General features: G+C 48.9%; 2 protein-coding genes across 4 annotated transcripts in view; one reads left to right on the top strand and one right to left on the bottom strand.

Annotated features, from left to right (window-relative positions):
• Nucleotides 1-7,490, bottom strand: part of LOC122388598 (isoleucine--tRNA ligase, mitochondrial-like) — a gene marked incomplete at its 3' end in the record, with an annotated part of 28,269 nt that extends 20,779 nt beyond the window's left edge. The window contains exons 1-6 of the mRNA XM_043379789.1: nucleotides 7,143-7,490; nucleotides 6,849-6,971; nucleotides 5,713-5,872; nucleotides 5,292-5,490; nucleotides 4,715-4,871; nucleotides 1,492-1,633 (exon numbers count right to left, since the gene is read on the bottom strand). Coding sequence (XP_043235724.1) covers nucleotides 1,492-1,633; nucleotides 4,715-4,871; nucleotides 5,292-5,490; nucleotides 5,713-5,872; nucleotides 6,849-6,971; nucleotides 7,143-7,385 — 1,024 coding nt within the window. The remainder of the gene's footprint in view (nucleotides 1-1,491; nucleotides 1,634-4,714; nucleotides 4,872-5,291; nucleotides 5,491-5,712; nucleotides 5,873-6,848; nucleotides 6,972-7,142) is intronic.
• LOC122388622 (BUD13 homolog) lies at nucleotides 7,479-12,694 on the top strand. 3 transcript variants are annotated; one of them, XM_043379830.1, is made up of 6 exons: nucleotides 7,479-7,766; nucleotides 8,539-8,690; nucleotides 9,011-9,905; nucleotides 10,120-10,265; nucleotides 11,481-11,665; nucleotides 12,083-12,694. In XM_043379830.1, exons 2-6 carry the CDS (start codon nucleotides 8,599-8,601, stop codon nucleotides 12,256-12,258), a joined length of 1,494 nt encoding a protein of 497 aa, XP_043235765.1. In that variant the 5' UTR covers nucleotides 7,479-7,766; nucleotides 8,539-8,598; the 3' UTR covers nucleotides 12,259-12,694. The 3 variants fall into 3 exon arrangements, with proteins under 3 accessions (XP_043235765.1, XP_043235766.1, XP_043235767.1); XM_043379831.1 differs by lacking the exon at nucleotides 7,479-7,766 and adding an exon at nucleotides 7,768-7,818; XM_043379832.1 differs by lacking the exon at nucleotides 7,479-7,766 and adding an exon at nucleotides 7,814-7,845.
• Nucleotides 12,695-22,618: the final 9,924 nt, after the last annotated feature.

Here is a 22,618-nt window from a genome sequence, read left to right as displayed (position 1 = left end):
GAGCATAACCGATGTCTATCGAAGGGGAGGTGCGGCAGCAGCGACGTTTTTCGCTCCCTTTCACAACTTTTCGCTAAAGTCTAAAAGGTCGTGGTTAACAGCCTATCCCGTAAAATAAAACTATGCTCCAGTTGTGTCTGTCCACAAACCCAACAATTCCATGTAACATATAAATTTGCTGTACCACCAGTGCAAATATCACGATGCCGTACTGTGAGCCTTCGAATCGGCCCGCGAACTGCAGGATTCCACAAAGGGCCACATGCCTAATCTCAGCGCCGCTGCAGCTCATGCAGACGGTCACAGCCCTCGACACTGACTGCACCGTGAGTGAATTACAGCAGACAGCCACGGCGGCGACGGTAGGGGGGGCGGGGACGGGGGGGGGGAGGGACGGCCGGGGCAAAGTCGCTGACCTCACTAGCTGTCAGGGTAGTGAATTGCCAATACCGCCGCCTACCGTCCAAGGCGCACAATCACATGGCAAATTGATGGCTGGACCAATATGGTCCGAGAGACGGGAACAGAGTGCCAGCGGAGAATAAAACATGCAATCGGTGCAGAGCTAGGTGCGAAGGCAGGTTACACGGGAAGTGCGCCAAGTGAACGAACCGATGAAAACGGATTTTACCTGAAAGGTAACAAAACGGGGAGATGCCACGAAGTAAGCAGCTTTTAACTATTTGAAGCGAAACAAGTGCGAGTGGCTGATTCTGTGCCTTTTTTGTATTTACTGCCGATGTCCAAGCACGACCAGTTGCAGCCTTAGAATACTTTAACGTCGGGCAATGACATTAGCCCATAATCCGCGTCAAAGCTTTCATCAGAAGCCTTCCGGTGCCGGCGCGGGCCAGCCGTTCCTCGGCGAACAATTAGCATTCACCCGGGAAAGCCCCGGCGTCGATACTCTGGGTACGTCATAAAGCCCAACCTATTGCCGAGACCGTCACCGCCCGCCGGCCGGCGATCACCGACGGGGTCAATCACCGACCGCACGGGGTCGGTGGCTGCGGAAAACCTGGGGCGGGACTATTGAGGAATAGGTATGGAGAGGGCCGACGTGGGACCTTCACTACACAGCCCACACTTACAGATTCGGACAGAAATTATACACACCACACAGCCGCCAGCATATCAATCGTTGTATTCAAGTTTTATTGTAACTGGGTGGAGGAATGATCCGACAGAAGACAGCTTCAATGGTAGAATCTGATTGCTCTTCCATTGAGCACTTGTCTAATAGTCCCTGAAGACACTATCACATTATTCACAGCCCACCTGTCCGCCCCGATGATTCTCTTACCTCTCCCCAGCCCAATCCGGCAGATTCTACTGAGTGAAGAGTGAAGGCAGAGTGAAGACTGAGAACACTCCCAATCCCATATTCCACCTCTTCTGCCACCTACCTTAATTGAGACCAACGCCTGTCAGTCCATTTATCAACCCCTGACGTCGTCCATTTCTCACCTCACAGCCTCTGACACAACTCACCGGTCACCTCTCGAACAGCGGTCACGCTCCTTCCCAGGGTCTGAGACAGCGGCTCCAGTGCTGCCGCAGAGAGCACGTACAGCCCAGACAGGCCGGCAATCTGGGCAGCCACGTACTGCACATGTTCCCCATAGCAGACGGCCTGCGGGCACACACGGACAGGTCGTTACAACGCCGTAAATAATGGAAACGGGGTGTCGGTTCGGTCTACTCGGACCGAGTGTTAGCAGCATATACGGTAAAGGAAACGGCCCAATGTTAACCCGCGACCTGGTGGGGGGGGGCTATTTTTTGCCCCCCCCCCCCCCTCCAGACTTTTCGATATATCTCCAGAACCGCTGCGCCGATCGTCACCAAACTTTCAGTACCCTCCCGGACATCAATTTCACACATTGTGACCAAAAATTTTTCCAAAGGCTATGATAGGTTGGCCGGAAATGACGTCAGAGTGACGTCATGTTCTGCCGTTTTCGACCCAAAAAAGGGTTCGCGGGAAGAGCTGTCAGGCCTATAGCTTTGCAAATACAGAAAAATGATTAAGACATAAAAGCTGTAGATTGAACAGGGCTACAAAACCGCTATCTCGGATTTTTGAAATTTTTGGATTTTGACCCCCAAAAATAAAAAAATAGATTTTTTGGATATAATAATCGAAAAATCCAAAAAGTTTTTTGAATTTCGCAAAAACCGGAATATATGTGATAGTCCTTACCGCCTTCCATCCACATACCAAATTTGAGATTGATACCTCTTTTTTTGGCGAAGTTATAGTATAGCGAAAAAAACTGTTCAAAATTAATGACGTCAAATTTTCAAACTCAATTTTTAGCAATTCTAGACCCCGTAGCGCAAAACAAAGACCACCATTAGACTCCCCGTGACGAGCTGCATCGAATCAATACCCATTTTTTGCAAAACTATCAACTTTAAAATTTGACCTTTTTTGGCCTGACCTTGACCTGACCTTGACCTGAACTTCACCAGAAAGTGACCTAAACCGTACCTGATAGTCTTATAACCAACACCATTGAGTTGGAAATGAAAAATTGGCCATAAAACATGTATCACACAACCTTAGTAAAGTTGGGCTCATGTGACCTGACCTGTGACCCTTGGTGACCTGACCTGTGACCTGACCTGGTATTACCAGTGACCTCTAATAGCAACATATCTACTAGGCAACTGACGCCCTACCGCTGATTCTCGACAAAATGCGTTTTCCTCGGTGTTATAGCGCATTCCCTAGAAGCCCCGTGAACGGTGAAACATTTCATCTTTGACCTGACCTGTGACGTCATCGGTGACCCCGAGGTCAATGAAATTTGGTTTCCTTCGACAAATTTGACAGGCCTTTCGAACGCCGTTTGAATTTTGCGGATCCGTCCAGTAGTTTCGGAGATACGAGGGGGGGCAAAAAATAGCCCCCCCCCCCACCAGGTCGCGTTATAAACAGACCCCACCAGGGCGCGGGTTAATGGGACTTCGAGACAACCGACAGGGGTGATTATTATAAAAAGGCGAGTTCTTCAGCGAAACAGTCGTGAGAGAGCATAGCTGAGGCAAATTAACATGCTTAAAATACTCTTCTGTTAACGTATACATAATAAATCTCAGCACTTATCAACAAGCACGGTCCTCAGCCAACCATCAGTGCCGCGAGGATACAGGAACCGATTTCAACAGGACCCCTGGACGTGTACCACAGATACGCCACCCCATACTCCGCCCCGAGCGGGTCCAGCGCGCCGAGCACTAGTTCGTTACCAGTACGACCGACGCGGAGCCTGACTGTCAGAGCGAAAATCCAGCCCATTGCCGAGCACGGGGCCGGCCGACGCTACCCAGCGATATATGGTACACCCCGCCCGGCTTGGATGTCCGGTTATCGCCCCCCAGTGAGTACAGCGGGATAAGAGCTTGGAGGACGTTGGGGCGGCTGGAGACCCGGTGAGAACTGACCACGGTGACAGAGTTTGGTAAGAACTGACCGGGACAGCTGGGCATAATTATGAGCATATTTGATTGACCGAATCCTCAATATAATCTGAATAAAAATGACAACCAGTATAACGCCTTTTGGGGCGACTAACGGAGCGAGCGAGAGGGTGGGCCTTGCACGTGCGAAATTTCGACGGGGTACCTCCAGCTGACTTGTGCACGGCACCCTACTAACCGGTCTCTAGCGATGTGCCAAATTTGAGCACAATCGGCCCAGCCGTTCTCGAGATCTGGAAGCGGCACCCTGCACGTGCGCACGTGCAAAATGGGTCCCAACTGACTTTTGCACGGCACCCTACTAACCGGTCCCCAACCATGTGCCAAATTTGAGTGTCATCGGTCCAGCCGTTCTCGAGATCTGGAATCGACCCCTGCACGTGCGCACGTGCAGCAGCACCCCAACTCTGGCACATGGATATGCAGTGCCTAGTGGGTGCCTACCTACATGCCAACTTTCAGCGCAATCGGCCAAGTAGTTACCGAGATATTGCAACAATTACAAAAGTGACACCTCTTCGTTTTGCACGTGGCACGTGCATAAGGGGTCACCCACATGCATCGGGGATAGTCCAATACTTGCTAGAAGGAATGAAGCTACCCTACAAAAATTACCGCGTGTAAATCGGTCAAGTGGTTGCTGAGATATAAGCCTCGCAAAAGCGTGACCACGGCCGGCCGGCCGGCCGGCCGGCCGCTCATACTCAGAAATTTCCGTTAATCTAAGGAAAGACTACGCTCGCTTCGCTCGCTCCGTAAAAAGGCAAAATTCGGGTATATTCGATCACAGATCTTTGTCAACCGGTTGACAAAGATCTGTGATCGAATATACCCGAATTTTGCTATTTTGTCATTCTTATTCAGATTATATTGAGGATTCGGTCAATCAAATATGCTCATAATCATCATGATGATTTTCCTCACAACGCTTAACTCTCATAAATACAGCTGGGCATAGTCAATAAAAGAAGAGGACGGAGAGGTAGCGTATGGCAGAAAGGTAGAGCAGAGAATATCTACGCAGTGGGCATGTCCGGTGTCCGGCAATGTCCGGTGCAGCGCGATGGATATAAGTCGCCCGCAGCCCGCCTACCCGCATGGGTACACCGCATTTACCATACCACAGCGGGCGCTTACGAGCTATCAACCACACCGATTGCAACAACGTGTCACGGAGTATAGAGCTCTAAAAGCCACCGATCGCAATCACACAGCGCCTATCACGTACCTGGTTGGCCGGCAGTGTCCACGGGGTGGTGGTCCAAACCAGCAGGTAGGCTGGCTCAGCAGTATCCAGAGTATGTCGCTCCAGACGCAGACGGACGTGGGTTGACCGGCTCACGTGCTGGGTGTTGTACTCGAGCTCTGCCTCGGCCAGCGCCGTCCTGTTGAGGGGAATAGACGGTTAGACGGACGGGCGGAAGGAAGAAACGGATGAGCGGATAGGAAACGGGCGGACAGTTAGATGGACAGACGGGCAGCCAGAAGAACGACGGAGGCTTGGAGGGGCAGACAATTAGACGAACAGAAAGGAAGAACTGACAACCTCTGAGCAGGACAGAGATAGGTGAAAAACTGAAAAAAAAAAACAAATAAAAAGATAGGCAGACGTTGAAACTGTCAGAAGGAAAGATACGATTGTCGAGAAAGTCACAGCCTGAAAACTCCGGGGAGCGAAGGAGGGTGAATGCAATGGTGCAAATAGAAACACAAGATACGGACAACTAGCTATGACACGGGCCCCATTTCCTTTACTAGCCAGTCAAACCTTCCGGAAAACGTTGGTCTGACCGTCCCCATCTCACCTGGATGAGGGCGACCAGTGGACGGGCTTCAATCCCCTGTACACCAGCCCGCGGCTGTACAGGCGCTGGAACAGACGCAGCTGTCGGCTCACATACTGCGGTGTAGATGTCAGGTAGCACTGGCTCCAGTCGGCGAGCAGACCCCAGCGCTCGAACGCCGTCCGCTGCAGCGACACCGCCTCAGAGGCGAACCGGGACGCTGTCGGAAAAAAAATGAGCGAGAGTGTGAGCTGGGAGAACACAGGAACTTAGTCACTGATCGAGCGGTGATTTGACATGTGCAATTTAGCTAGAAGAAGAATGAGAGAACTAGAGATGAACCAAACTAAATACTGCACACTACCAGCAACGCCTCTAGTGGGTGTCACATCATCAAACATCACATGGTCAGATGAGCTGATCATCTGATGATAAGACTCACCTGTCTCTCTGATTGCGAGTGGGTCCAGCTTGGTGTGATCCTCTGTGGTGTGGCCCAGAGCCTTCAGCTCAATGGGGAGACCGTGACAGTCCCAGCCGGGCCGATAGCGCACACGCACCCGACGCTGCACCTTGTACCGCAAGATGATGTCCTTCAAGATCTGTAATATGGAATGAACATACGCTACAGTCAGCTGTTAGGTGTCACGGTCTTCGTCCCAAGATAAGTAAAATAAAAAGCCTACACTTAAACGAAAGTTTGGCGCATGACTCGTACACGTACGCACGTATGTTATTATTTTCAACACCCACGATGGGAAAATAGGACGATAAAAGTCCCGGAATTGTTCGTGGTCAACTACCAGGCTTCATGCTTCAGCCGATTTTGTCGAAGAACTGCCTCGGACCATTTCAGCGACCACCCCGCATCTAGTGAAATGATCCGCCGCGGATGGCCGATATGTTATCGATCGTCGGCGGGAACCGTAGGCCCATTAGCTCCCCGTGCCATGCGGTTGCCGCTACAAGTGTCAAATTTGAGTAAATGAGTCTGTCCCTGGCTGCGTGTTCCTAGCGAGGCGAACCGCAGCTTCGTGCATGGTGGCGACATCTACCGCAAAGGCGGTCTGCTCCAGCGCCACCGCCGCGACCGACAGCGAGTCTACCGTATCGTTTCTCGTTTCTCGAGACCCCATAGTGTGAGAAGACCCACCGCAAGACAGGGTTACCTCTCGTTCCACCACGACTATCGCGATGAGGCAGCTACGATTCTCCGTGCCCTGCACACTGCACAGTCCTTAGCGCCGAAGGAACTCCTGTTAGCGGGGCCATGGCCAATTGAAGTTTGGAACTTGGGGTGCAGATTCAATAGGATTGATAGTGTCTCATCCCAGGTGAGACCAAAAGGTGATCCAGAGTCCTTAAAAAAAATGTTTGCAATGACAGGTAGCAATTGGTCTTTTTTATCCATTTTCATATCTCTCAAAAAGCAATATTGCTTGAATACCGTGTAGCTTCTAGGCCTTAGTTTAGGTATAGGGTGAAGCAAAATTACAGCCTGGCTGCACGGCTTGACCTGCTAGGTATACTTCTGCACTCTGGGGAGGATGCAAGTCAGTAACATGGTTAGCCACATACCTTGTTGACTGCATGGCCAATATGCGCCTTCCCGTTGGCATATGGTGGTCCATCCTGCAGGATAAACTCCTGCGCCCAGGATTGCTGCCGCTGCCACTGGTATAGCTCCTTGAAACCTCGGCTCTGTAAAAGGTAGGTGTATGTCAGCAAATGGAAAGCAAAAGTCTAAAAATAACAGTACAAGGCAGGCAATAATAATTGACATAACATATTCAAGCATCAAAATGTGATAAAATAAGAAGAAGTCTCAGCATTGATATCAAATTTAGAAACAATCCATCAGACCATACATACCCTTTGCAGCATGTGTTCCATTTCAATGCGTTCTCGATCTTTTGGCCTAAGCCAAAACTTTGTTTGTGGGACATTGACAGTTGACGACCATGACTTGTTTGCAGCATGATTTTCTGCATTAGATTTTGTGTCTTGTTTTGGCGGACGAGTGCTCTTCTCCCGGATCGATGGCAGTAGAGAGGACAAACAGCTGTTGTTTTTCAGATGAGTGTGGACACGAAATTTTACAGTTTTCAAAATCATTTTCTTCAGCTCATAAATCTGACTTATTTAATCACAACAAGGCAAAAATACACGTGACCCACACACACAAAAGGCAGAATGTTTTGAAACGAATGCTCAAGGACACTGAAATGTAACACAATCAAAGTGAATTTATGGGACGTATTATTTTTGAAATATCAGAATCTTGGACATGAGATCTTTTAATACAAATTATTTGCAATATTTCTGAACAATTTATTTCTATTTGTTTGTTGCTATCAGCAAATACGAGGATATTTCACTTTATTCCGAAACTTTTTATCAATATACGTCAGCATTTTGATTTGATGATGACATGTTTTTCACTTTCCTTGAAACTCTTGCGCTGCTGTGACAGAAGCGACGCGTGGAATTTGGCAGGTGGGTGGTTATTAAAAGCATTATTTTCTATCAATTGTTTGCGATTCGTTAGGTATTTATATAGAAAATTGTCAAGCATGTAACCCTCTTTAAAATGGTGTATAGATAACGTTACGAAAGCCAATGTTGTGTGTGCTCGGGCCTCGGTGCTGTTTGTGGATCAGCATTTTGAGATTTGAGAAGCTCAAGCTTGAGACAGTGAAGCTTTTCAATTGCACAATATGCTCAATTTGAAGTGTTGGTTGCAACACAAATTAAATGAATAAATTTCGGTCGGTTAGCCAATATTTTGTCTTAGTATCACGTACTTAAAGCATTTTAATATGCCTACCCACCATAAATATCAATATATTCCTATACCAATTATATGCCCACCATGCCCATTCAGCTTCGCTATGGATGAGTTTGCTGCGTTTGTCATGTAGAAATATATATTGACAATATGTTTTTAATTGTTTAAATCTGCATTAAAAGTTGAAATGATTGAGTGAAAACTGAATTTTGATTAATTTTCTTGGGCATGGATAAGTTTGAATAACCATTTTAGGGATTTTAGCAATGCTCCTTCCTCCCCCCTCCCCCCCCCTACACCTGCACCCTGCAACACCTGAACTTGTCATCATGCATGCATAACAATTGTATTACAATTAGGTTGACCCATAGACCTCTGTACACCTAGACCCATAGACCTCATGGTGTACAGAGGTCTATGGTTGACCATGGTGGGGGACCGGTAAATTTGAAAGCTTTTGTTGATGCATCTTGTTTTCAGATGAACCATTTTTATATATGGTATCAGTATCTACATCAAGTTGTTTCCTGCTAAGTAAAGATGTCATCCACTGACCAAAAAGAATATTTGAAGAAGTATTTGGGATCTGGTGGGAAGAAAAAGAAGAAATTAAAGGTTTCTAAGGGTAAAGGGTAAGTTACATACTGTATTCTTTTGTCAAATAATAAGCATGCATGTCAACAGTTTGTTGGCTATATACTGATAATTTTGATATTGTTCATAGTTTTTTTTTTATTAAGTTATCACTTACTTACTTTCATGATAATTTTATCCACAATCCTTTCTTCATCTAGTAGCAGATAGGTAATGCGACTCTTTTAAATGAAATTAAGAGCACTAATTTCAACAAACATAACGAAGAAAAACTGAAATTATTGTCAAGTTACCAGTGCTATGCTATATGCTGGTAATGCTAATATTGTTTCACTGCCACTGTCCCCCTGTCTGACAGGACTCGGATTATCGACGATGACGTGACGGTGCCGGCGGCGGCGGGTGACGATGACGACGGGCGGCTGGAGACGGCCGAAGAGGCGCCCCAGGTGGTGTCCGTCACCTCTGACGCCCCGCCGGCCAGCGCCGACAAACGCTGGAAGACGCTGGAGGACTGTGACCTGGAGGAGCTCGAGTCGCAGCGCGAGATCCTCAATGAGAGTCTGAAGATGTTGCAGGAGGATGATCCGGCACGGGATGTGTCCTCGGGGGACGAGGCTCCGCCGAGGATCGGTCAGCCGCTGCCGTCGGCCGCCAAACCGGCCGCCCGACAGAGACACGACTCGGAGAGCTCAGAGGATGACTCCGGTGGTGGAGGCGCCAGCTCGGGGAGCGAAAGCAGCTCTGACTCCGACTCGGGTCGGAGGCGCGGCCGGGGCAGACATGACTCGGACGAGAGCCCTCCCCGTCGACGACCGGCTGGCGGTGCCTCCCCGGACACATCACCTCCAGAGAAACGACGGCGCCGACGCGCCGGCTCCGACCCGAGTCCCCCGCGACGCCGGCCGGCCGCGGACATGGATGGTGCTGACTCAGACGCCAGCCCACCGCGCCGCCGCAAGCCCGCCTCTGACGAAAAACGCCGCAAACGGGAGGAGAGTCCGTCTGGACGCCGTGGTCGCGGGCAGGCAGACTCTGATGAGAGCCCGCCACGCCGGAGGCCGCGTGCTGGCAGTGCGGACTCGGCGAGCCCACCCCGATCATGGCGACGGCCGCAGACTGGCGAGTCGCCGAGACCGGGTGGGCCGCCGACCCATACCCAGGACGGGAAACGGGCCGGTCTGCAGGATATCAATGCGCTCAAGGAGGAGAATAGAGCGGCCCGACGACGAGAGCAGAAGGCAATGGCTGAGGTGAGACATTTGTTAGTTGCTCGGTAGCTCAATCATTGGTCCAACTGCTAATGTGTTGTGCCTTAATTAGAAGATGGCATGCTGATTTCTTAGCACTGTTCTTATGTATTGTGAACAGAATGCTCACCGCTTTCTTCCATGCGAAAGTTAGTTAAGTTAGAGACGCCATCGATTATTTCGCTGCCGATTATCTAACAGCGATTCATCATTTCAGATGGACGAGCACGTATCTGGTCGCCATGCGGACACAAAAATCCGAGGACGAAAGCTGCAAGAAAACAAAGAGAAGGCTGCCAAGAAAGCTGAAGAAGAGCAGAAAGCCAAAGAAAGGAAGAAGAAATACGATGCTTGGAGCAAAGGGTGAGCGTCAGCTAACGATACGACTTGGTGTTTTAACAAATCCAGTGTTAACGTAACATGCCTCAAGGTTAAAGGGACCCTCCCACCTTCAAAAAAGTTTATGAATTGGCATGAAAGTGATGTCGCTCGGTTCAGAAAGAGCGAAAACGAATATCTACCAAATTCCACCGAAAAATATTCACCGGTTTTCAAGATATTAGACTTTTACTTTTGTTTACTTTTTGGGATCTCCGCTGTTCCTAGCGACTTTATTTGGAAGCAATAGTTTGGCAGCTGAAAGTGCGACACTTGTTGCGCAAAGCGCGGCACACGCGCAAAGCAGCATATACCACCGCGTGCTACAAAACCTTTTAGTCAAACATTTAAAAATCGTTAGATATCTGCGCTGACGTCACACATTCAGAGGGGTATTCCTAAGAATTAGCCCCTCTGAATCAAAATGCTGCAATTTTGAAATTCAATATTTCCGATTTAAAGGGACACTCCCACCTTCTAAAATCTAAAATGTTGTTAAAACCAGTTAAATTGTGCCCGACTTTATAGATTGGATGACCAGGAACACGGTTCTGGCATTTATTTTTCATTAAACATCTTAGGCTTCCCATATTCCAAACACAAACTTTCAAATATGTGACGTCACAGCCCAAAATTACCTCCTTCCCCAGGCCACATTACTGCCACAAAGCTGATTCTTTTTACTCTGTAGGCACCACAACAAAGTTCAGACCAAGTTTTAAGTGATTTTTCAACGAACAAACCCATTTAAATCATAATGACTAAACGAGGTGACGTCACACTAACGGTCGCTCCATGTTGAAGATAGGGCCTTGCACAAAGCCCATTTTCAAATGAAGGGAACGAATTTCTTCAACACCAAGAGGCCGCGGGGGTTGCAACCTAGATAGATAGTGGTTTCTGAACCTCGCCGCAAACTTGGCTATCTCAACTCAAACCCCATGTTAAAGGTGGGATAGTCCCTTTAAGGCATTTCTCGATGTTGTGGGTGCCGAAACCGGTAATTGTGAGCCAGGGACCCCATTTTGGCTATCTCAACTTAAATTTAATGTTAAGGTGGGAGGGTCCCTTTAATAGGAATTCCAACTTTTAAAAATGCCATTATGTTCGTATGTTTTATGCCAGCCAGTCTTTACATTCCCACCTACTGGTCCTTGCTGACCTCCCGTCCCCTCCTCGCCACGATATCTCTCTTGCCAGTCTGAAACAGGCGGAGAACCAGCGCGCCCGTCTCCAGGATCACCTGCACGAGGCCAGTAAGCCTCTGGCCCGGTACGCCGACGACGCCGACCTAGAGGCTGAGCTGCGCCGCCGACAGCGTCAGGATGACCCTATGGCGGAGTACATGCAGCGGAAGAAGGCCAAACAGGATGGGCCGCTCAAAGGTGGTTACCGCGCACTGGGGTGACGAAAGGAGTGGAACGGTCGCCGGTCATTGATAGCCCCAGTCTACCTGAAATTTGTTCCAATTTTGCGTCAAAGGAATACTTTAAAAATTAGCTTTGCCGAATAGCAATTGATGATAGTATTGTTCATTTACAGCTACATATATCATGAAATTGTTCGTGTATATAGCAATGCATATTCCTTGCTCTGACTCACCGATGATCCAGTGCTGCCATCTCAAAAGGCTGGTGCTTCTCGTGGCTGTTGGTAGGTGGATTGGTGTGCCACCCTGGATCCCGATGTTCTGTCCCAGTCACGCGGCTGTCATTTACTCACAGCTGTGCGTTTCTTGCTTTGGTGCCTTGGCTTCTATACTGATCGATCTCGTCTGACTGCCGCTCCTCTCCCCTTTTCAGAGCGGCCCCGGTACAACAAATCGGAGCCACCCCCGAACCGGTACTCCATCTGGCCCGGCTACCGGTGGGATGGAGTCGATCGCTCGAACGGCTTCGAAAAACAGCTGTTCCTGCGACGAAACGCCAAGAAAGCCCGAGACATCGACGCCTACAAGTGGAGTACGGAAGATATGTGAGCGACTGTGCAAGAGGTATCAGTCATGAAGGTGCGTTGGGCAACGTGGGATGTCTGTGCGATTGGGGTTGAGTGTGTGGATTGGCGTAAATGTGCGGCAAGTGTTTTTATTGGCACTCGTGTGTGTTTGGTATGACTGTTTTAGTTGCGCGGACAGTGAGTCGTCATGTCTTTATGTATGGCACCTCCAAAAATTTTGCTGTTCTCGGTTGTGCTCACATAGTTAGACGATGAGCGCTGAACAGACCCGTTTTTTAGTCGCACGTCCGCTTCATTGTTAGGATTTCCTGCGCGCACGCCTGTGTGCATTTTGACGTCATGCTGCTACGTGTAGCTGGAGGCGTGTAGCAGACCTCATGATAGGTGTACGACACGCTAGATTATTGATGTCCCATAGCCATTGTGGGAGATAATACAAACTGCAAGTACAACTTGAACGCAGAGTTTCAGTTCAGAGAGTCCCGGGACAGGCCCTACTGGGCCCTACACTTAACAGGCTGCGTGCAATAGGCTGCGATGCGTATGAGTCTGAGCTGTGTTGGTGGCTGGTGTACAGAGTATCCTATTTATGGTCACCGTAAAGTATCCAATGGTGTGAGAGAGCGCAGGGAAAGTATTTCTTGAGCTTAAGAGCACAGGCTTAAAAAGCGTATAGTTTTCGAAATTTATCTGCATGTATGGTAGCATGTATAAATGGAATTAGGTTTTTGAAGAAAAAATGGTTAAGCCTCATTTGAAGGAAAAATATTTTAGCCTCAGTCGCACCTGCCAACGCGATCCGCCATGATGAGCGGGACTACCCAAGAAGCGACGCTGAGCGTGGATTACGGGGCAAAAAAAAAACTATGCAGCCGTTATTTTCCGCTAATTTGTGTCATGCCATGGGCATTGGGCACTGTAGTCCGGGCGCCCCACCCCCCATCCCCCTCGGGCAGATAAAATAGATGATGTGACGGCAGCCGTCGGCTCATTGGTATTGTCGGGCTCCAAAAAATAGCAGGACGTATTTTCAAAATTTGATTTATAGCTGGTGAGGAACGCTGAAGGCCTTATTTCCTTTGCTCTGTTTTCGTTCTCTACAGAAAAATAATACCTTGATTGTCAATGGTAACGATTGGCATCTGCTCCAGAAACCGAAATACAAAAGTAGGTTATCAATAAAATCCTGACGTGTCTGGAACATAGAGTCTCGCTTACATTCGTGAATCATGCATACGTTGATAGTCATGTAACCTGATTCGTGCCGCCTAGTACCAGGGCCGTGCTTGTGCTAATTCTCCACTCATGTCCCATTATCACCTGCTCGTTACAACACGCCTTTGTGACCCGGCTTCTTCCGGCCTAAATATGACACCGCCGTCACACATCCCGGGTGGGTCTGATGTCTCGTGACTGGCACCTTACGCCGGTGACCTGGGCCGGGTAGGTCAGCGCGGGGCAGAGGCCGAGCTCTGCGACAGGAACTTCAGCCGCCGCACCGTGATACGGGATATTGACTGGGAATGGAGCTGTCCGGCGTCCGCTTTGGTTGTTAGTGCCGAGGGCTGGTTGGAGGCCAATTTGCGGCCTAACCCGGGTGTGCGCGGTGTGTCATTTCTTGACCCCTGCTTCCGAGGTGACGCGGTGAGCCCGCGAGGTCACGGGGTCAGTCGGGTGGGCGCTGTATATCCGGCCGGCCCGCTAAGGTCAGCCGGAAGGTCAGGCTGCCGCGCAAATTGCCACTCTGGAATGTGTCACGCTTGCTGAGACGGTCGGATCGACGAGGAAATGAACGACACCGCAAGCGCCATTCATCTCAGCCGTCATCAAGGCAGTCTGACAGCCTAACCAGGCCGTCTGTGCAAACCACCAGTCGATTAGCGATGTAAACCACCAAACCCTCCCACTTCTGCGCTGCGGTAGGCGGTAGCTCACTTAGCCCCACCACCGTGACGGCTCCGCAGTCAGTCAGAGCTACTCACTGCAGCATGAACCAGGAACTGTCGAACCCCTTCCGGGACCGTGAACGCTACAGCGCGAATGGCGCCCCCGAAACGCCACTGGTTTGGGCCTCCAGCCCGTCTCCCAGAGACGACCGCCAGAGGCTGCGCGGCGCGGGCATTAGCCCCTCGGATACCTACCCACGGACGCGGTGGTTCCCACATTCGCGGCGATATTGGCACTACTGAGACATTTCTGGCGCGGCTAACGCGGCGTTCTTTCCGTGGTTGACCTCGCATGATCGTGCGGAACTTCCGGTGGCGTTTGTAACTACGCTGCACTGCGGGGAGGGCTGAGTTGGATCTACGCTCTGGCCAGGGCGAGCTCCCAGGCCTGGGAGCGCTGCTGGAGAAGGGGTGTTTTACGTCCACCTTTCTTCCGACTTCGTAAATGCTTCAAACGGTGGTTGTTGTCGCTGTGCATATGGTGGTTAACATTTTAGTTCCGTACCGTATTGGCATAGTTGCTACTTTTTTATAACCGTAGGGTGAAGCCTTGTCCACTTTCGTTGCCGGCCGCCGCAACCCAGTGGATATACCGGGAACAGCTCAGTAGTCACCCTCTGGGTCACTAGGGTCACTGCTGACCGCGCTCCCAGGGCCGAGTGACCCAGTCTCCAGCGCTATAATCATATCCGAGTCCCCTATAGGGTCAGTGACGGTGACCACTGCATCCTATATATGTTTAGGTATAGCTAGACAAATAGGGGTACGTTTAGGCCGCGTCCGCAGGTCACATCCTTCTCGGATGTCGAAAAGTGCGACTATAAAATCATAAAACGTAGGTGTATGTTTTATGCTCTATTTTTGCTGTAAACCGTAGTTTGTCGTCGGCGTTCATCTAACCACTTCAAGTGTGTTTACTGTCTCTGGCACCACGGTCCTTGTCTAGTGTCTACGTCTGTATTATTGCTTCTAGTAACTTCTTATTTCTCATTATCAAGCACCGACCATTTCTAAATTGCCCCACCGTTCTCACACGCCAGTATGAGTCACTGTAGGCTGATGCATGCTGGCCATCCGCTGCCTGTCACACTTCACACGGCGGCATTATTACACTTCACACGCGTCGAGTCGGGTCACCGGCCCTCGCCTCCCCTGCCCCGGCCCGGGTCCCACCCATCACGGGGCGCCCCAGACGCTCTGTCTGCCGAGCAAGTGGGCCGGCCGGTCACCCCGTGTGCCTGCAGTAGAGGCTCGCTGTAATGGCCGCTAGCAGACTGCAGAGGAGAGGGAGTGCAGCGAGGGAGGGCGGCATGTGAGCCTCGGCGTCACCGCTTTCAGTGGAAACGGTCATTAGGGAGTAGACGCACCCGTCATGAACCCTATCGTGCGGGTCTTCACGGGTTTCATTGATTGCGTGCAGATAGCTCCGAGAGAAAGTTAATTTGATTTATGGCGATATCATTGCACATGCATGCTATGAAAACACCAGCATAATTACGGTTCTTTCTAATTAACACTCCGTTTCGCTTTCGACCTCACTTGAAGAAGAGTCAACTACCACAATTCTTACCTAAATATTTGCATAGGTAGGTACGTAACTGACTAAGCAGTTTTGTATGCGACTTTTTGCTGCAAAACTCTGGTGATTGCAATAACCGAATATCCTATGCCTCGCGGCTCGCGCTCCTCCACTATAGGTAGATATATTATATGTGTGCCGTATCCAGTTAATAATGTATCAAATTAAAATACATCCGAGTAGTGTCATAACACATACCGGAATTGTTCGGTATTGTTAGACATATTTATAAAATCTGATGGGTAATAGTTGCAAACCAAAATGATAATTAAAGTCAGATAATAGAAATGATAACAAAAATATTTAGATTTTAATTGTCATTTTGGTTTGCAACTATTGGCCATCAGATTTTATACATACCGGAATCATAGCCGGTCGTCTGGCCGACTAGGAACCTAGGCTCCTGGTTTTTTGCACGCTCCAATTACGTATTGCACACCGCGACCGTAAAGAGCCGCCTCGGCCTTGGAATCAGAACATCATCATGCGCCGTGACTGAAACGAACAAGTTCTGACTGCGGAACCATTTAGCGCAACCGCTCACACTAGGCCACACATTGCACCTAAAACGACTGCCCCCTGACCTTTGGTCCGGTCCTTTGCCGGGGGGGGGGGGGGGGGGCAGAGCAGGAAGGGGCTAGGTTGCGTCTGGTTCCGTACCGTCGACACGGTTTGTCAGTCGAACGTGAAGTGAGCGATGTATGATGACGCTAAACGGAACTGAATTCATGGGGAAGTGTGTGGCTCTAGTGATCGCGAAATGCACGTGTCGAGTAAGGGCGTCAAGGGCAAAATCGCTGATATTAAAATGTTGGCTGTCGTACACTAAAACAGGAAATAAAAATAAATTAGACGGGTTGCAGAGATATCACGTTTATTTGTATTGTTCTGATTCAAATAAACTTTTCCTTTCATTCTGTTCTAAGCCAGCTTTAAGGTATAGGTAGGCAATGCTATAGGTATGTACCTACTGGATCGGCTGGTTTTATTTCATATTTCAGGATTCTCTCATAACAGCATAAAGCTTCGCCGTTTATTTTTATGACGAGGAACACAGAAGCTGGGCGTGATCACTGCAGGCATCTTTTCTACCAGTACCTAATATTCGCGTAGAGAGTGGGGAGGCGGTCACCGGTTTCTCGCAGCGGGGCCGTGGGGCGCCGTTTTCTCGCGGTCGTCGCCCGATCTCGGCAGCGCCTTTGTCGCGTTTCTAATCACGACATCTCTCATAATGGCATGCTCTTCGTTGTTGGACGATCGGCGCCAATCGGTGGCCGGACCGATCGACTTTCTCTGCACCGCTGGACGACCACTCTGCACCTCGGGCATGACCATGGGCGACCGGTGCGGTGGTGCCGACACCGTCCGTTTTTAACAGCCAGAGTCACGAAGAGGAAAACGTTTTGCACTCATCTCGGCAGTCGTTGGAGAAGTGCTGTTGCGGCGTGTCGATCCGCTCATTCGCTCGGTGATAATGACCGACCAATGAGTGGTATAGGGACCACTAAAATGCGCACCGAGTGACTGATGAACCTCTAAAGCAGGGAAGGTCATCAATTCGTGACGTCCGTTTCGTGCCTGCAGGCGATCTTGAATTTTTCCCCGCTTGCTGTGATTTTGTGTGATAAATTTATGTCTTGATGATCAAATGATGGTGTAATGGGGAATTGATATTATCAACAATATGGCCGAGATTTTAAAAAAAATTATGATTTTATTGGCATGAAACATCCATAATGTGCGCGGATTCTGACGCCCCAGAGGCTCAGTTCTACTTCGTACTATATGTATGTTTACTTTTGTTTCCTTCTTCTGTCATGAATAGAAAGGCGTTTAAACATCTGTGCCTTTTTGCAGTTGTTTTGTGGTATAAATCAGGAATATTTAGTCTGCGATGTGACTTGATATCCATCTTCATCACTATTGCTGTCGCAACTGTCCCAGCCCCAGCCGATAATTCTCGTGCCGCGACTGTCCCCGAAGCAGTCCGGTCAGGCCAAGGTCGGGTTCGGACATATTGGCGTGGAGCTCTTCGTGGCTCCGTTAGCGTAATACATAGTACACCTATTGGTACGTCAATGGTTCGCCTGGCGTAATCAGTGAAATACGATCACTTATTGATTCCATACAGGTGATCCATCGCCTCGATTTCGCCCTATTTTGTCCCTATAGTAAGAAGGCATGCCTACGAAAACTTTCAGGTGCCGCGCAAACTTTATTCACGCTTCGTTCACCAAATCACACGCTTCACTTGCCCTCCACAAAGGGACCATTTCATCCGCACCACCAATAACAACAAAAAACGAGACGAAAGCCGCGCGTGAGGGGTCGACTTTCCGCGAACCCGGGTCGGGAAAGCTGGCTCAGTCAAGCTTTCGCACGCTTTCGTGGTCTCGCGTCTCGGGTCTTTGCCACCAGCAGGTCGGAGGATGTGGCGTCGCACAGAGATGAACCCAGATGAGAGTCGGTCCCCTCAGAGGTCGTCTCGCCGGGTCAGATGAGAGAGCAGAGCCCGCCGACGGTCGTTGCACGTGCAGTTTGTGGGCACGGTTTCTCCGAGTAGCGGTAGTGGCAGTGTCACGCCGATCGTCAGACAGAGCGGCCGCAAATTAGGCCCGCCGGTGCGGGCGGGCGCGTTTCTCCGGAGCAGATGACGGTTCGCTCCTGTCACCCTGTCAAATTAGCGGCATCAGACGGTCAAAGTGGCGGCTTCTACCTCGGAACGGGGCCACAGAGCACATGATGGATGAGGTCTCGCGGTCCTGGAAAGTCTTCATGATAATGGCATGCGCGTTTCTAGATTTTAAGATATTTAACCCGCTCTGTAGCATCGGTGTGATCGCAATACATCGAAGCCCAAGAGAACACTTTTATGACCCTTTGCCCTTTGAAAAGTTAAGGGCACATTGCGACGAGTGGAAGGTGGCATTCGAAAGGTAGGCAAAATCATGGAGACAGGTGAAATAAGCGGTATGAGAAAAGTTCACTGCGGCGTTCCGCAGTCCGCACTCTTACCCGCTCTTTGTTCCATGAAGGCCTGACAACGAGCGAAATCCTGCTACTCTCCTCATGAGCTCGGTAAAAATAATTACGAGTCGTGCGACATTTGAGATGGCTGGGGATGCTCAAATCACGGAGGCGAGACGATCATTATCAACTGTGAAACAACCAACACTTCAGAGAAAAAAAACTTTCCGTCACGCTCTCAAACTCGTGCAGAGTTCCACAAAAATGTTATTGTTCCTCTCAAGAGGCGGAAACTTGACTCAGCATGCTCTTCAAATTAATCACAGCCTGTAGTTGTAAAATGATTTTTTTTTTCATGGAACAGAAAGATGCATTTATTCATTTGTTGTCGTTGTGCACTGAGAAAAAAATTGACTCCATACGGGTCAAAACTCTTGAAAATTCTCCCCTGAAAACTCCTGAAAACCATTGATAACACCCTTTCCAGCAGAGTTATTGAGTATGTTCTAGGGTAACTTCGAGCCTTCCTCATTTTGCGAAAGAGTTTTCAAGAGTTCTTAATGGATGGCGAAATGACTCCATGTGTGACACCCCATAACTCTGTGACACAACTCTCCATTACTCCCGAAAAACTCTTCCCGAACGTTCCGACAGGAGTAAAAGGGGAGTTACGAAGGGGTTTTAGCATACGTCGCGAGGCTGCCGGTGGCCGCCATCTTTTGCGCGTAGTATACAGCACGTTGTGCGGGGCGGCGGGCGAGGTGTTAGTGAAGAGCGTGTTGACTTAGACGGACCTGACCTATACAGAGACGGATAATTGGACCCTACTTTGGATTTAAAGGTAAGCTTAGCTGTATTTCTCATCATGCTTTTATAGTGCAAAGTGTTACAATGCTGTGATGAGAACACATGGTAACCCCATGTTATTGATGGGCTGGAATGGTCTCTGTAAGGGTAATTGATTTGTTTCGTTCCTGAGTGAGATAAAGATCGGAAACAGCATGCTCTGAGTTTCTAGGTATTACTTTTGGCAAATGTCACGCATTATTTCCCTGGAATAAATTGGAAAGTTAGGATTATACAAGCATTACACGTCATGGATCCTATTGTTATTGCCCAATTATTTTAACAGGTATCCATATCGATGAAAAATATCAAATTTGAAGGGCATTCAAAGCATGGCATAAAAGCCTTTATTTTCCTAGCCCCTATATATAAAAAATCAATAGGTACCTACCACTGCCACTGCCCATGAATGATGAAAACCACCGACAAACCAGCATGTTTAAATACATTTTGTCTAAATTGTTGTGTTTTTAGAAAGTGTCCATAATTGAATTTCGTTCTTTAATGTTAACATGGGTACCTATGCAGCGTATAACGTCCTTAGCTTATTTTTAGCGACCTGCTCAACTTTTTGAGCGCTCAAAAACCTACGTTTTATAGCATTTCCCTACTCTGTCTGCAACTAAGATGGAGGCTGTTAACTGGCCCTTTAGACTTTCACTGAAACTTAACTTTATCAAAATTGTAGTGCATAAAAAATATGCTTACTTTGCAATCTCTTGCTTTCATTATTTTGACATCATGTGCCGAAATGCAGTATCAGTGCCAACACGTCAGGTCGCGTGTGTCTCGTCTCGTCCATCTTGTCTCATCTGCCTACCTCTCAGTCTCCTCCCTCATTTCTTCCTTCCATCTTTCCTCGCTTCCTTTCTCACTCCCTCTTTCCCCTCCCCTCTCTCTTCCTTTCTTTCTCCCTCTCTCCCTCCCTCCCTCCCTCCCTTCCTTCCTTCCTTCCTTCATCCCTCCCCTCCTTCCCTCCCTCCCTCCTTCATCATTTCCCTCCTTCTCTTTTTCTTTCTCCTCCATTTCCTCCCACGCAATGTTAAGTGTACCTATAATTTCATGGTTATTAACATTTTGCAGGGGATGAGCTGGAGAGCCCGCAGCGCATCCCGCAAGACACGTCGGAAGCCAACGGAGGCCAGCAAAATATCCATCCCACCATCGTGAAAGGAGAGCTGGACGAAGAAGACGTAGTATTCGTCGAGGCCCAGGAGGTTGTAGCAGCACCACCAGACCAAGCATTCCTGCTGTGGTAGGCCTCCTTTTGGATTTTTAGCATCAAAACTCGCGACCGTGAAGCATATGGAGTGAGATCCCCGGAAAGCGTGCCGCGGCGGTATGTCAAAAGCGTTTGTCAATTTTTTAAGCCTCCCACCGCCCCGGACTATGAATACACATTTCTTGAAATATATATATTTTTATCTGTGCTTCGGTACACGAGCTTTGGGTGGTTACGCTATTCGTCCAATATTTATTTTCGGGGGGGGGGAGGGACTGGGGTGGAGTGATGGGAAGTTTGGGTGAGTTTGATGGGGAGTAACTAGAGGTATACCATGAAGCTGTAAGCGGAGTTTTGGGGAATGATGGAATGGAGTAATCAGGAGTAAGTATGAGGCAATAGGAGAGTCATTGAGAGTAATGGAAGGGAGTTTCAGGGAGTATGTTGTTTGTTTTGATAGGGTAAAGAAGAGTAATGAAGAGTTTTCTAAAACGGTAGGGAGGGTTACAGAGAGTTTATCGAGGGAAGTTTTGGGGTGTAATGGAGATTTTTGGAGGGGGTGTAATGAGGAGTACCACCTGGGAGTTTTGGGGTGTCGTTTTGGTGAACTCCCCCTTGGGGTGTCATGCGGAGTCAGGATTTTTCTCAGTGTGTCATGTGATGGGTTGAAACAGTTCATCCCCATGCATTTATAAAGTATGTCAAAGAAGAGAGAGAGCGAGAGAGAAAGAGAGAGAGAGAGAGAGAGAGAGAGAGAGAGAGAGAGAGAGAGAGAGAGAGAGAGAGAGAGAGAGAGAGAGAGAGAGAGAGAGAGAATAAAGAAAGAGAGAGAGAGAGAGAGGAGGAGGAGGAACTAGGAAGAGGAGGAGGGAGGAAGAGAGGCTGGTAGTGAGCGATGGAACTCTTTACAATCCTTTATGAGTTCAAACTTGGAACTCATGGCTAATGTACAAAACAAAATGGAAGCTAGGACTGACCTTCATAAGCATTGCGATAGGACTCGTTCCGAGCTTTGAATGACCATTTTTAGCATAAGCGTAGGAACCATGGGTGCAAGGGTGCAGCTGCACCCACAATATTTTTCCAGTGGGTGCAGACAATGTATTCTGCACCCACAATAATCTGAACCAAAAACCCCTTTTCTCATCAACACTACTTTCCATGCAGCACGGCAAATTCAGGATATGTTGCCCACTATCCAACTTTCGAAGCATTTGCTTTTGTGATGGTCTTCAAAACTTACATTGGTGCTGAAGAAAAAAGGGAAATGGAGCATGTGATTGAACACATACTCAAAGCTCGTAACGAGCCTTCGCTCGGGTGTCGCTCCCTACCCCCCCCCCCCCCCGCTTCACCGGCCATGGCTGGATTTCTGCACCCATGCACCCACAATGTTCCAGCCGTTCCTACGCCCATGATTTTTAGCATAATACCAAGCCCGTGACCTTTAGAAGCATGCCGAACAAAGCAGTCCTACTCCGTCGTCGTTGGCCAACACGCTGCGCTATCCCTAGGCGTCACAAGTAATTGATCAGTGGTCATCTTTTCCAAGGACGAGGTCTCTATAGCTGCCCACCACAAATTTACTTACTCTCACGCCAAAAGACCTTGTTTTGCGTAGTTTGCGAAACCATTTCAAATCAGCATTGAGAAATGCATCGCACAGAAGTGTAATTTTCCTGATAGTGTCCATGATTGTGCTTATTAGGTGTTGTTTTGTGGCTCTGGTTTAGCTGGACTGAACACCAAACTAGGGGTAATCATGCTTGCCTCGTTTGCCACATATGTGAATACCTACTGTAAACATGTGGGCATTGAAAGC

This window comes from Amphibalanus amphitrite, unplaced genomic scaffold (assembly GCF_019059575.1).
Source record: "Amphibalanus amphitrite isolate SeventyFive unplaced genomic scaffold, NRLGWU_Aamphi_draft 000328F_arrow, whole genome shotgun sequence".
Lineage (NCBI taxonomy): Eukaryota > Metazoa > Arthropoda > Thecostraca > Balanomorpha > Balanidae > Amphibalanus > Amphibalanus amphitrite.
This window is presented reverse-complemented; position numbering and strand designations above follow the sequence as displayed.

What these genes read in the sequence shown, in the direction of transcription:
- LOC122388622 (XM_043379830.1), top strand. Translation starts at nt 8,599, where the DNA reads ATGTCATCCACTGACCAAAAAGAATATTTGAAGAAGTATTTGGGATCT. An exon ending in AGCAGAAGGCAATGGCTGAG is followed by an intron (nt 9,906 to 10,119) that starts GTGAGACATTTG and finishes TCATCATTTCAG; the next exon opens with ATGGACGAGCACGTATCTGG. An exon ending in ACAGGATGGGCCGCTCAAAG is followed by an intron (nt 11,666 to 12,082) that starts GTGGTTACCGCG and finishes TCCCCTTTTCAG; the next exon opens with AGCGGCCCCGGTACAACAAA.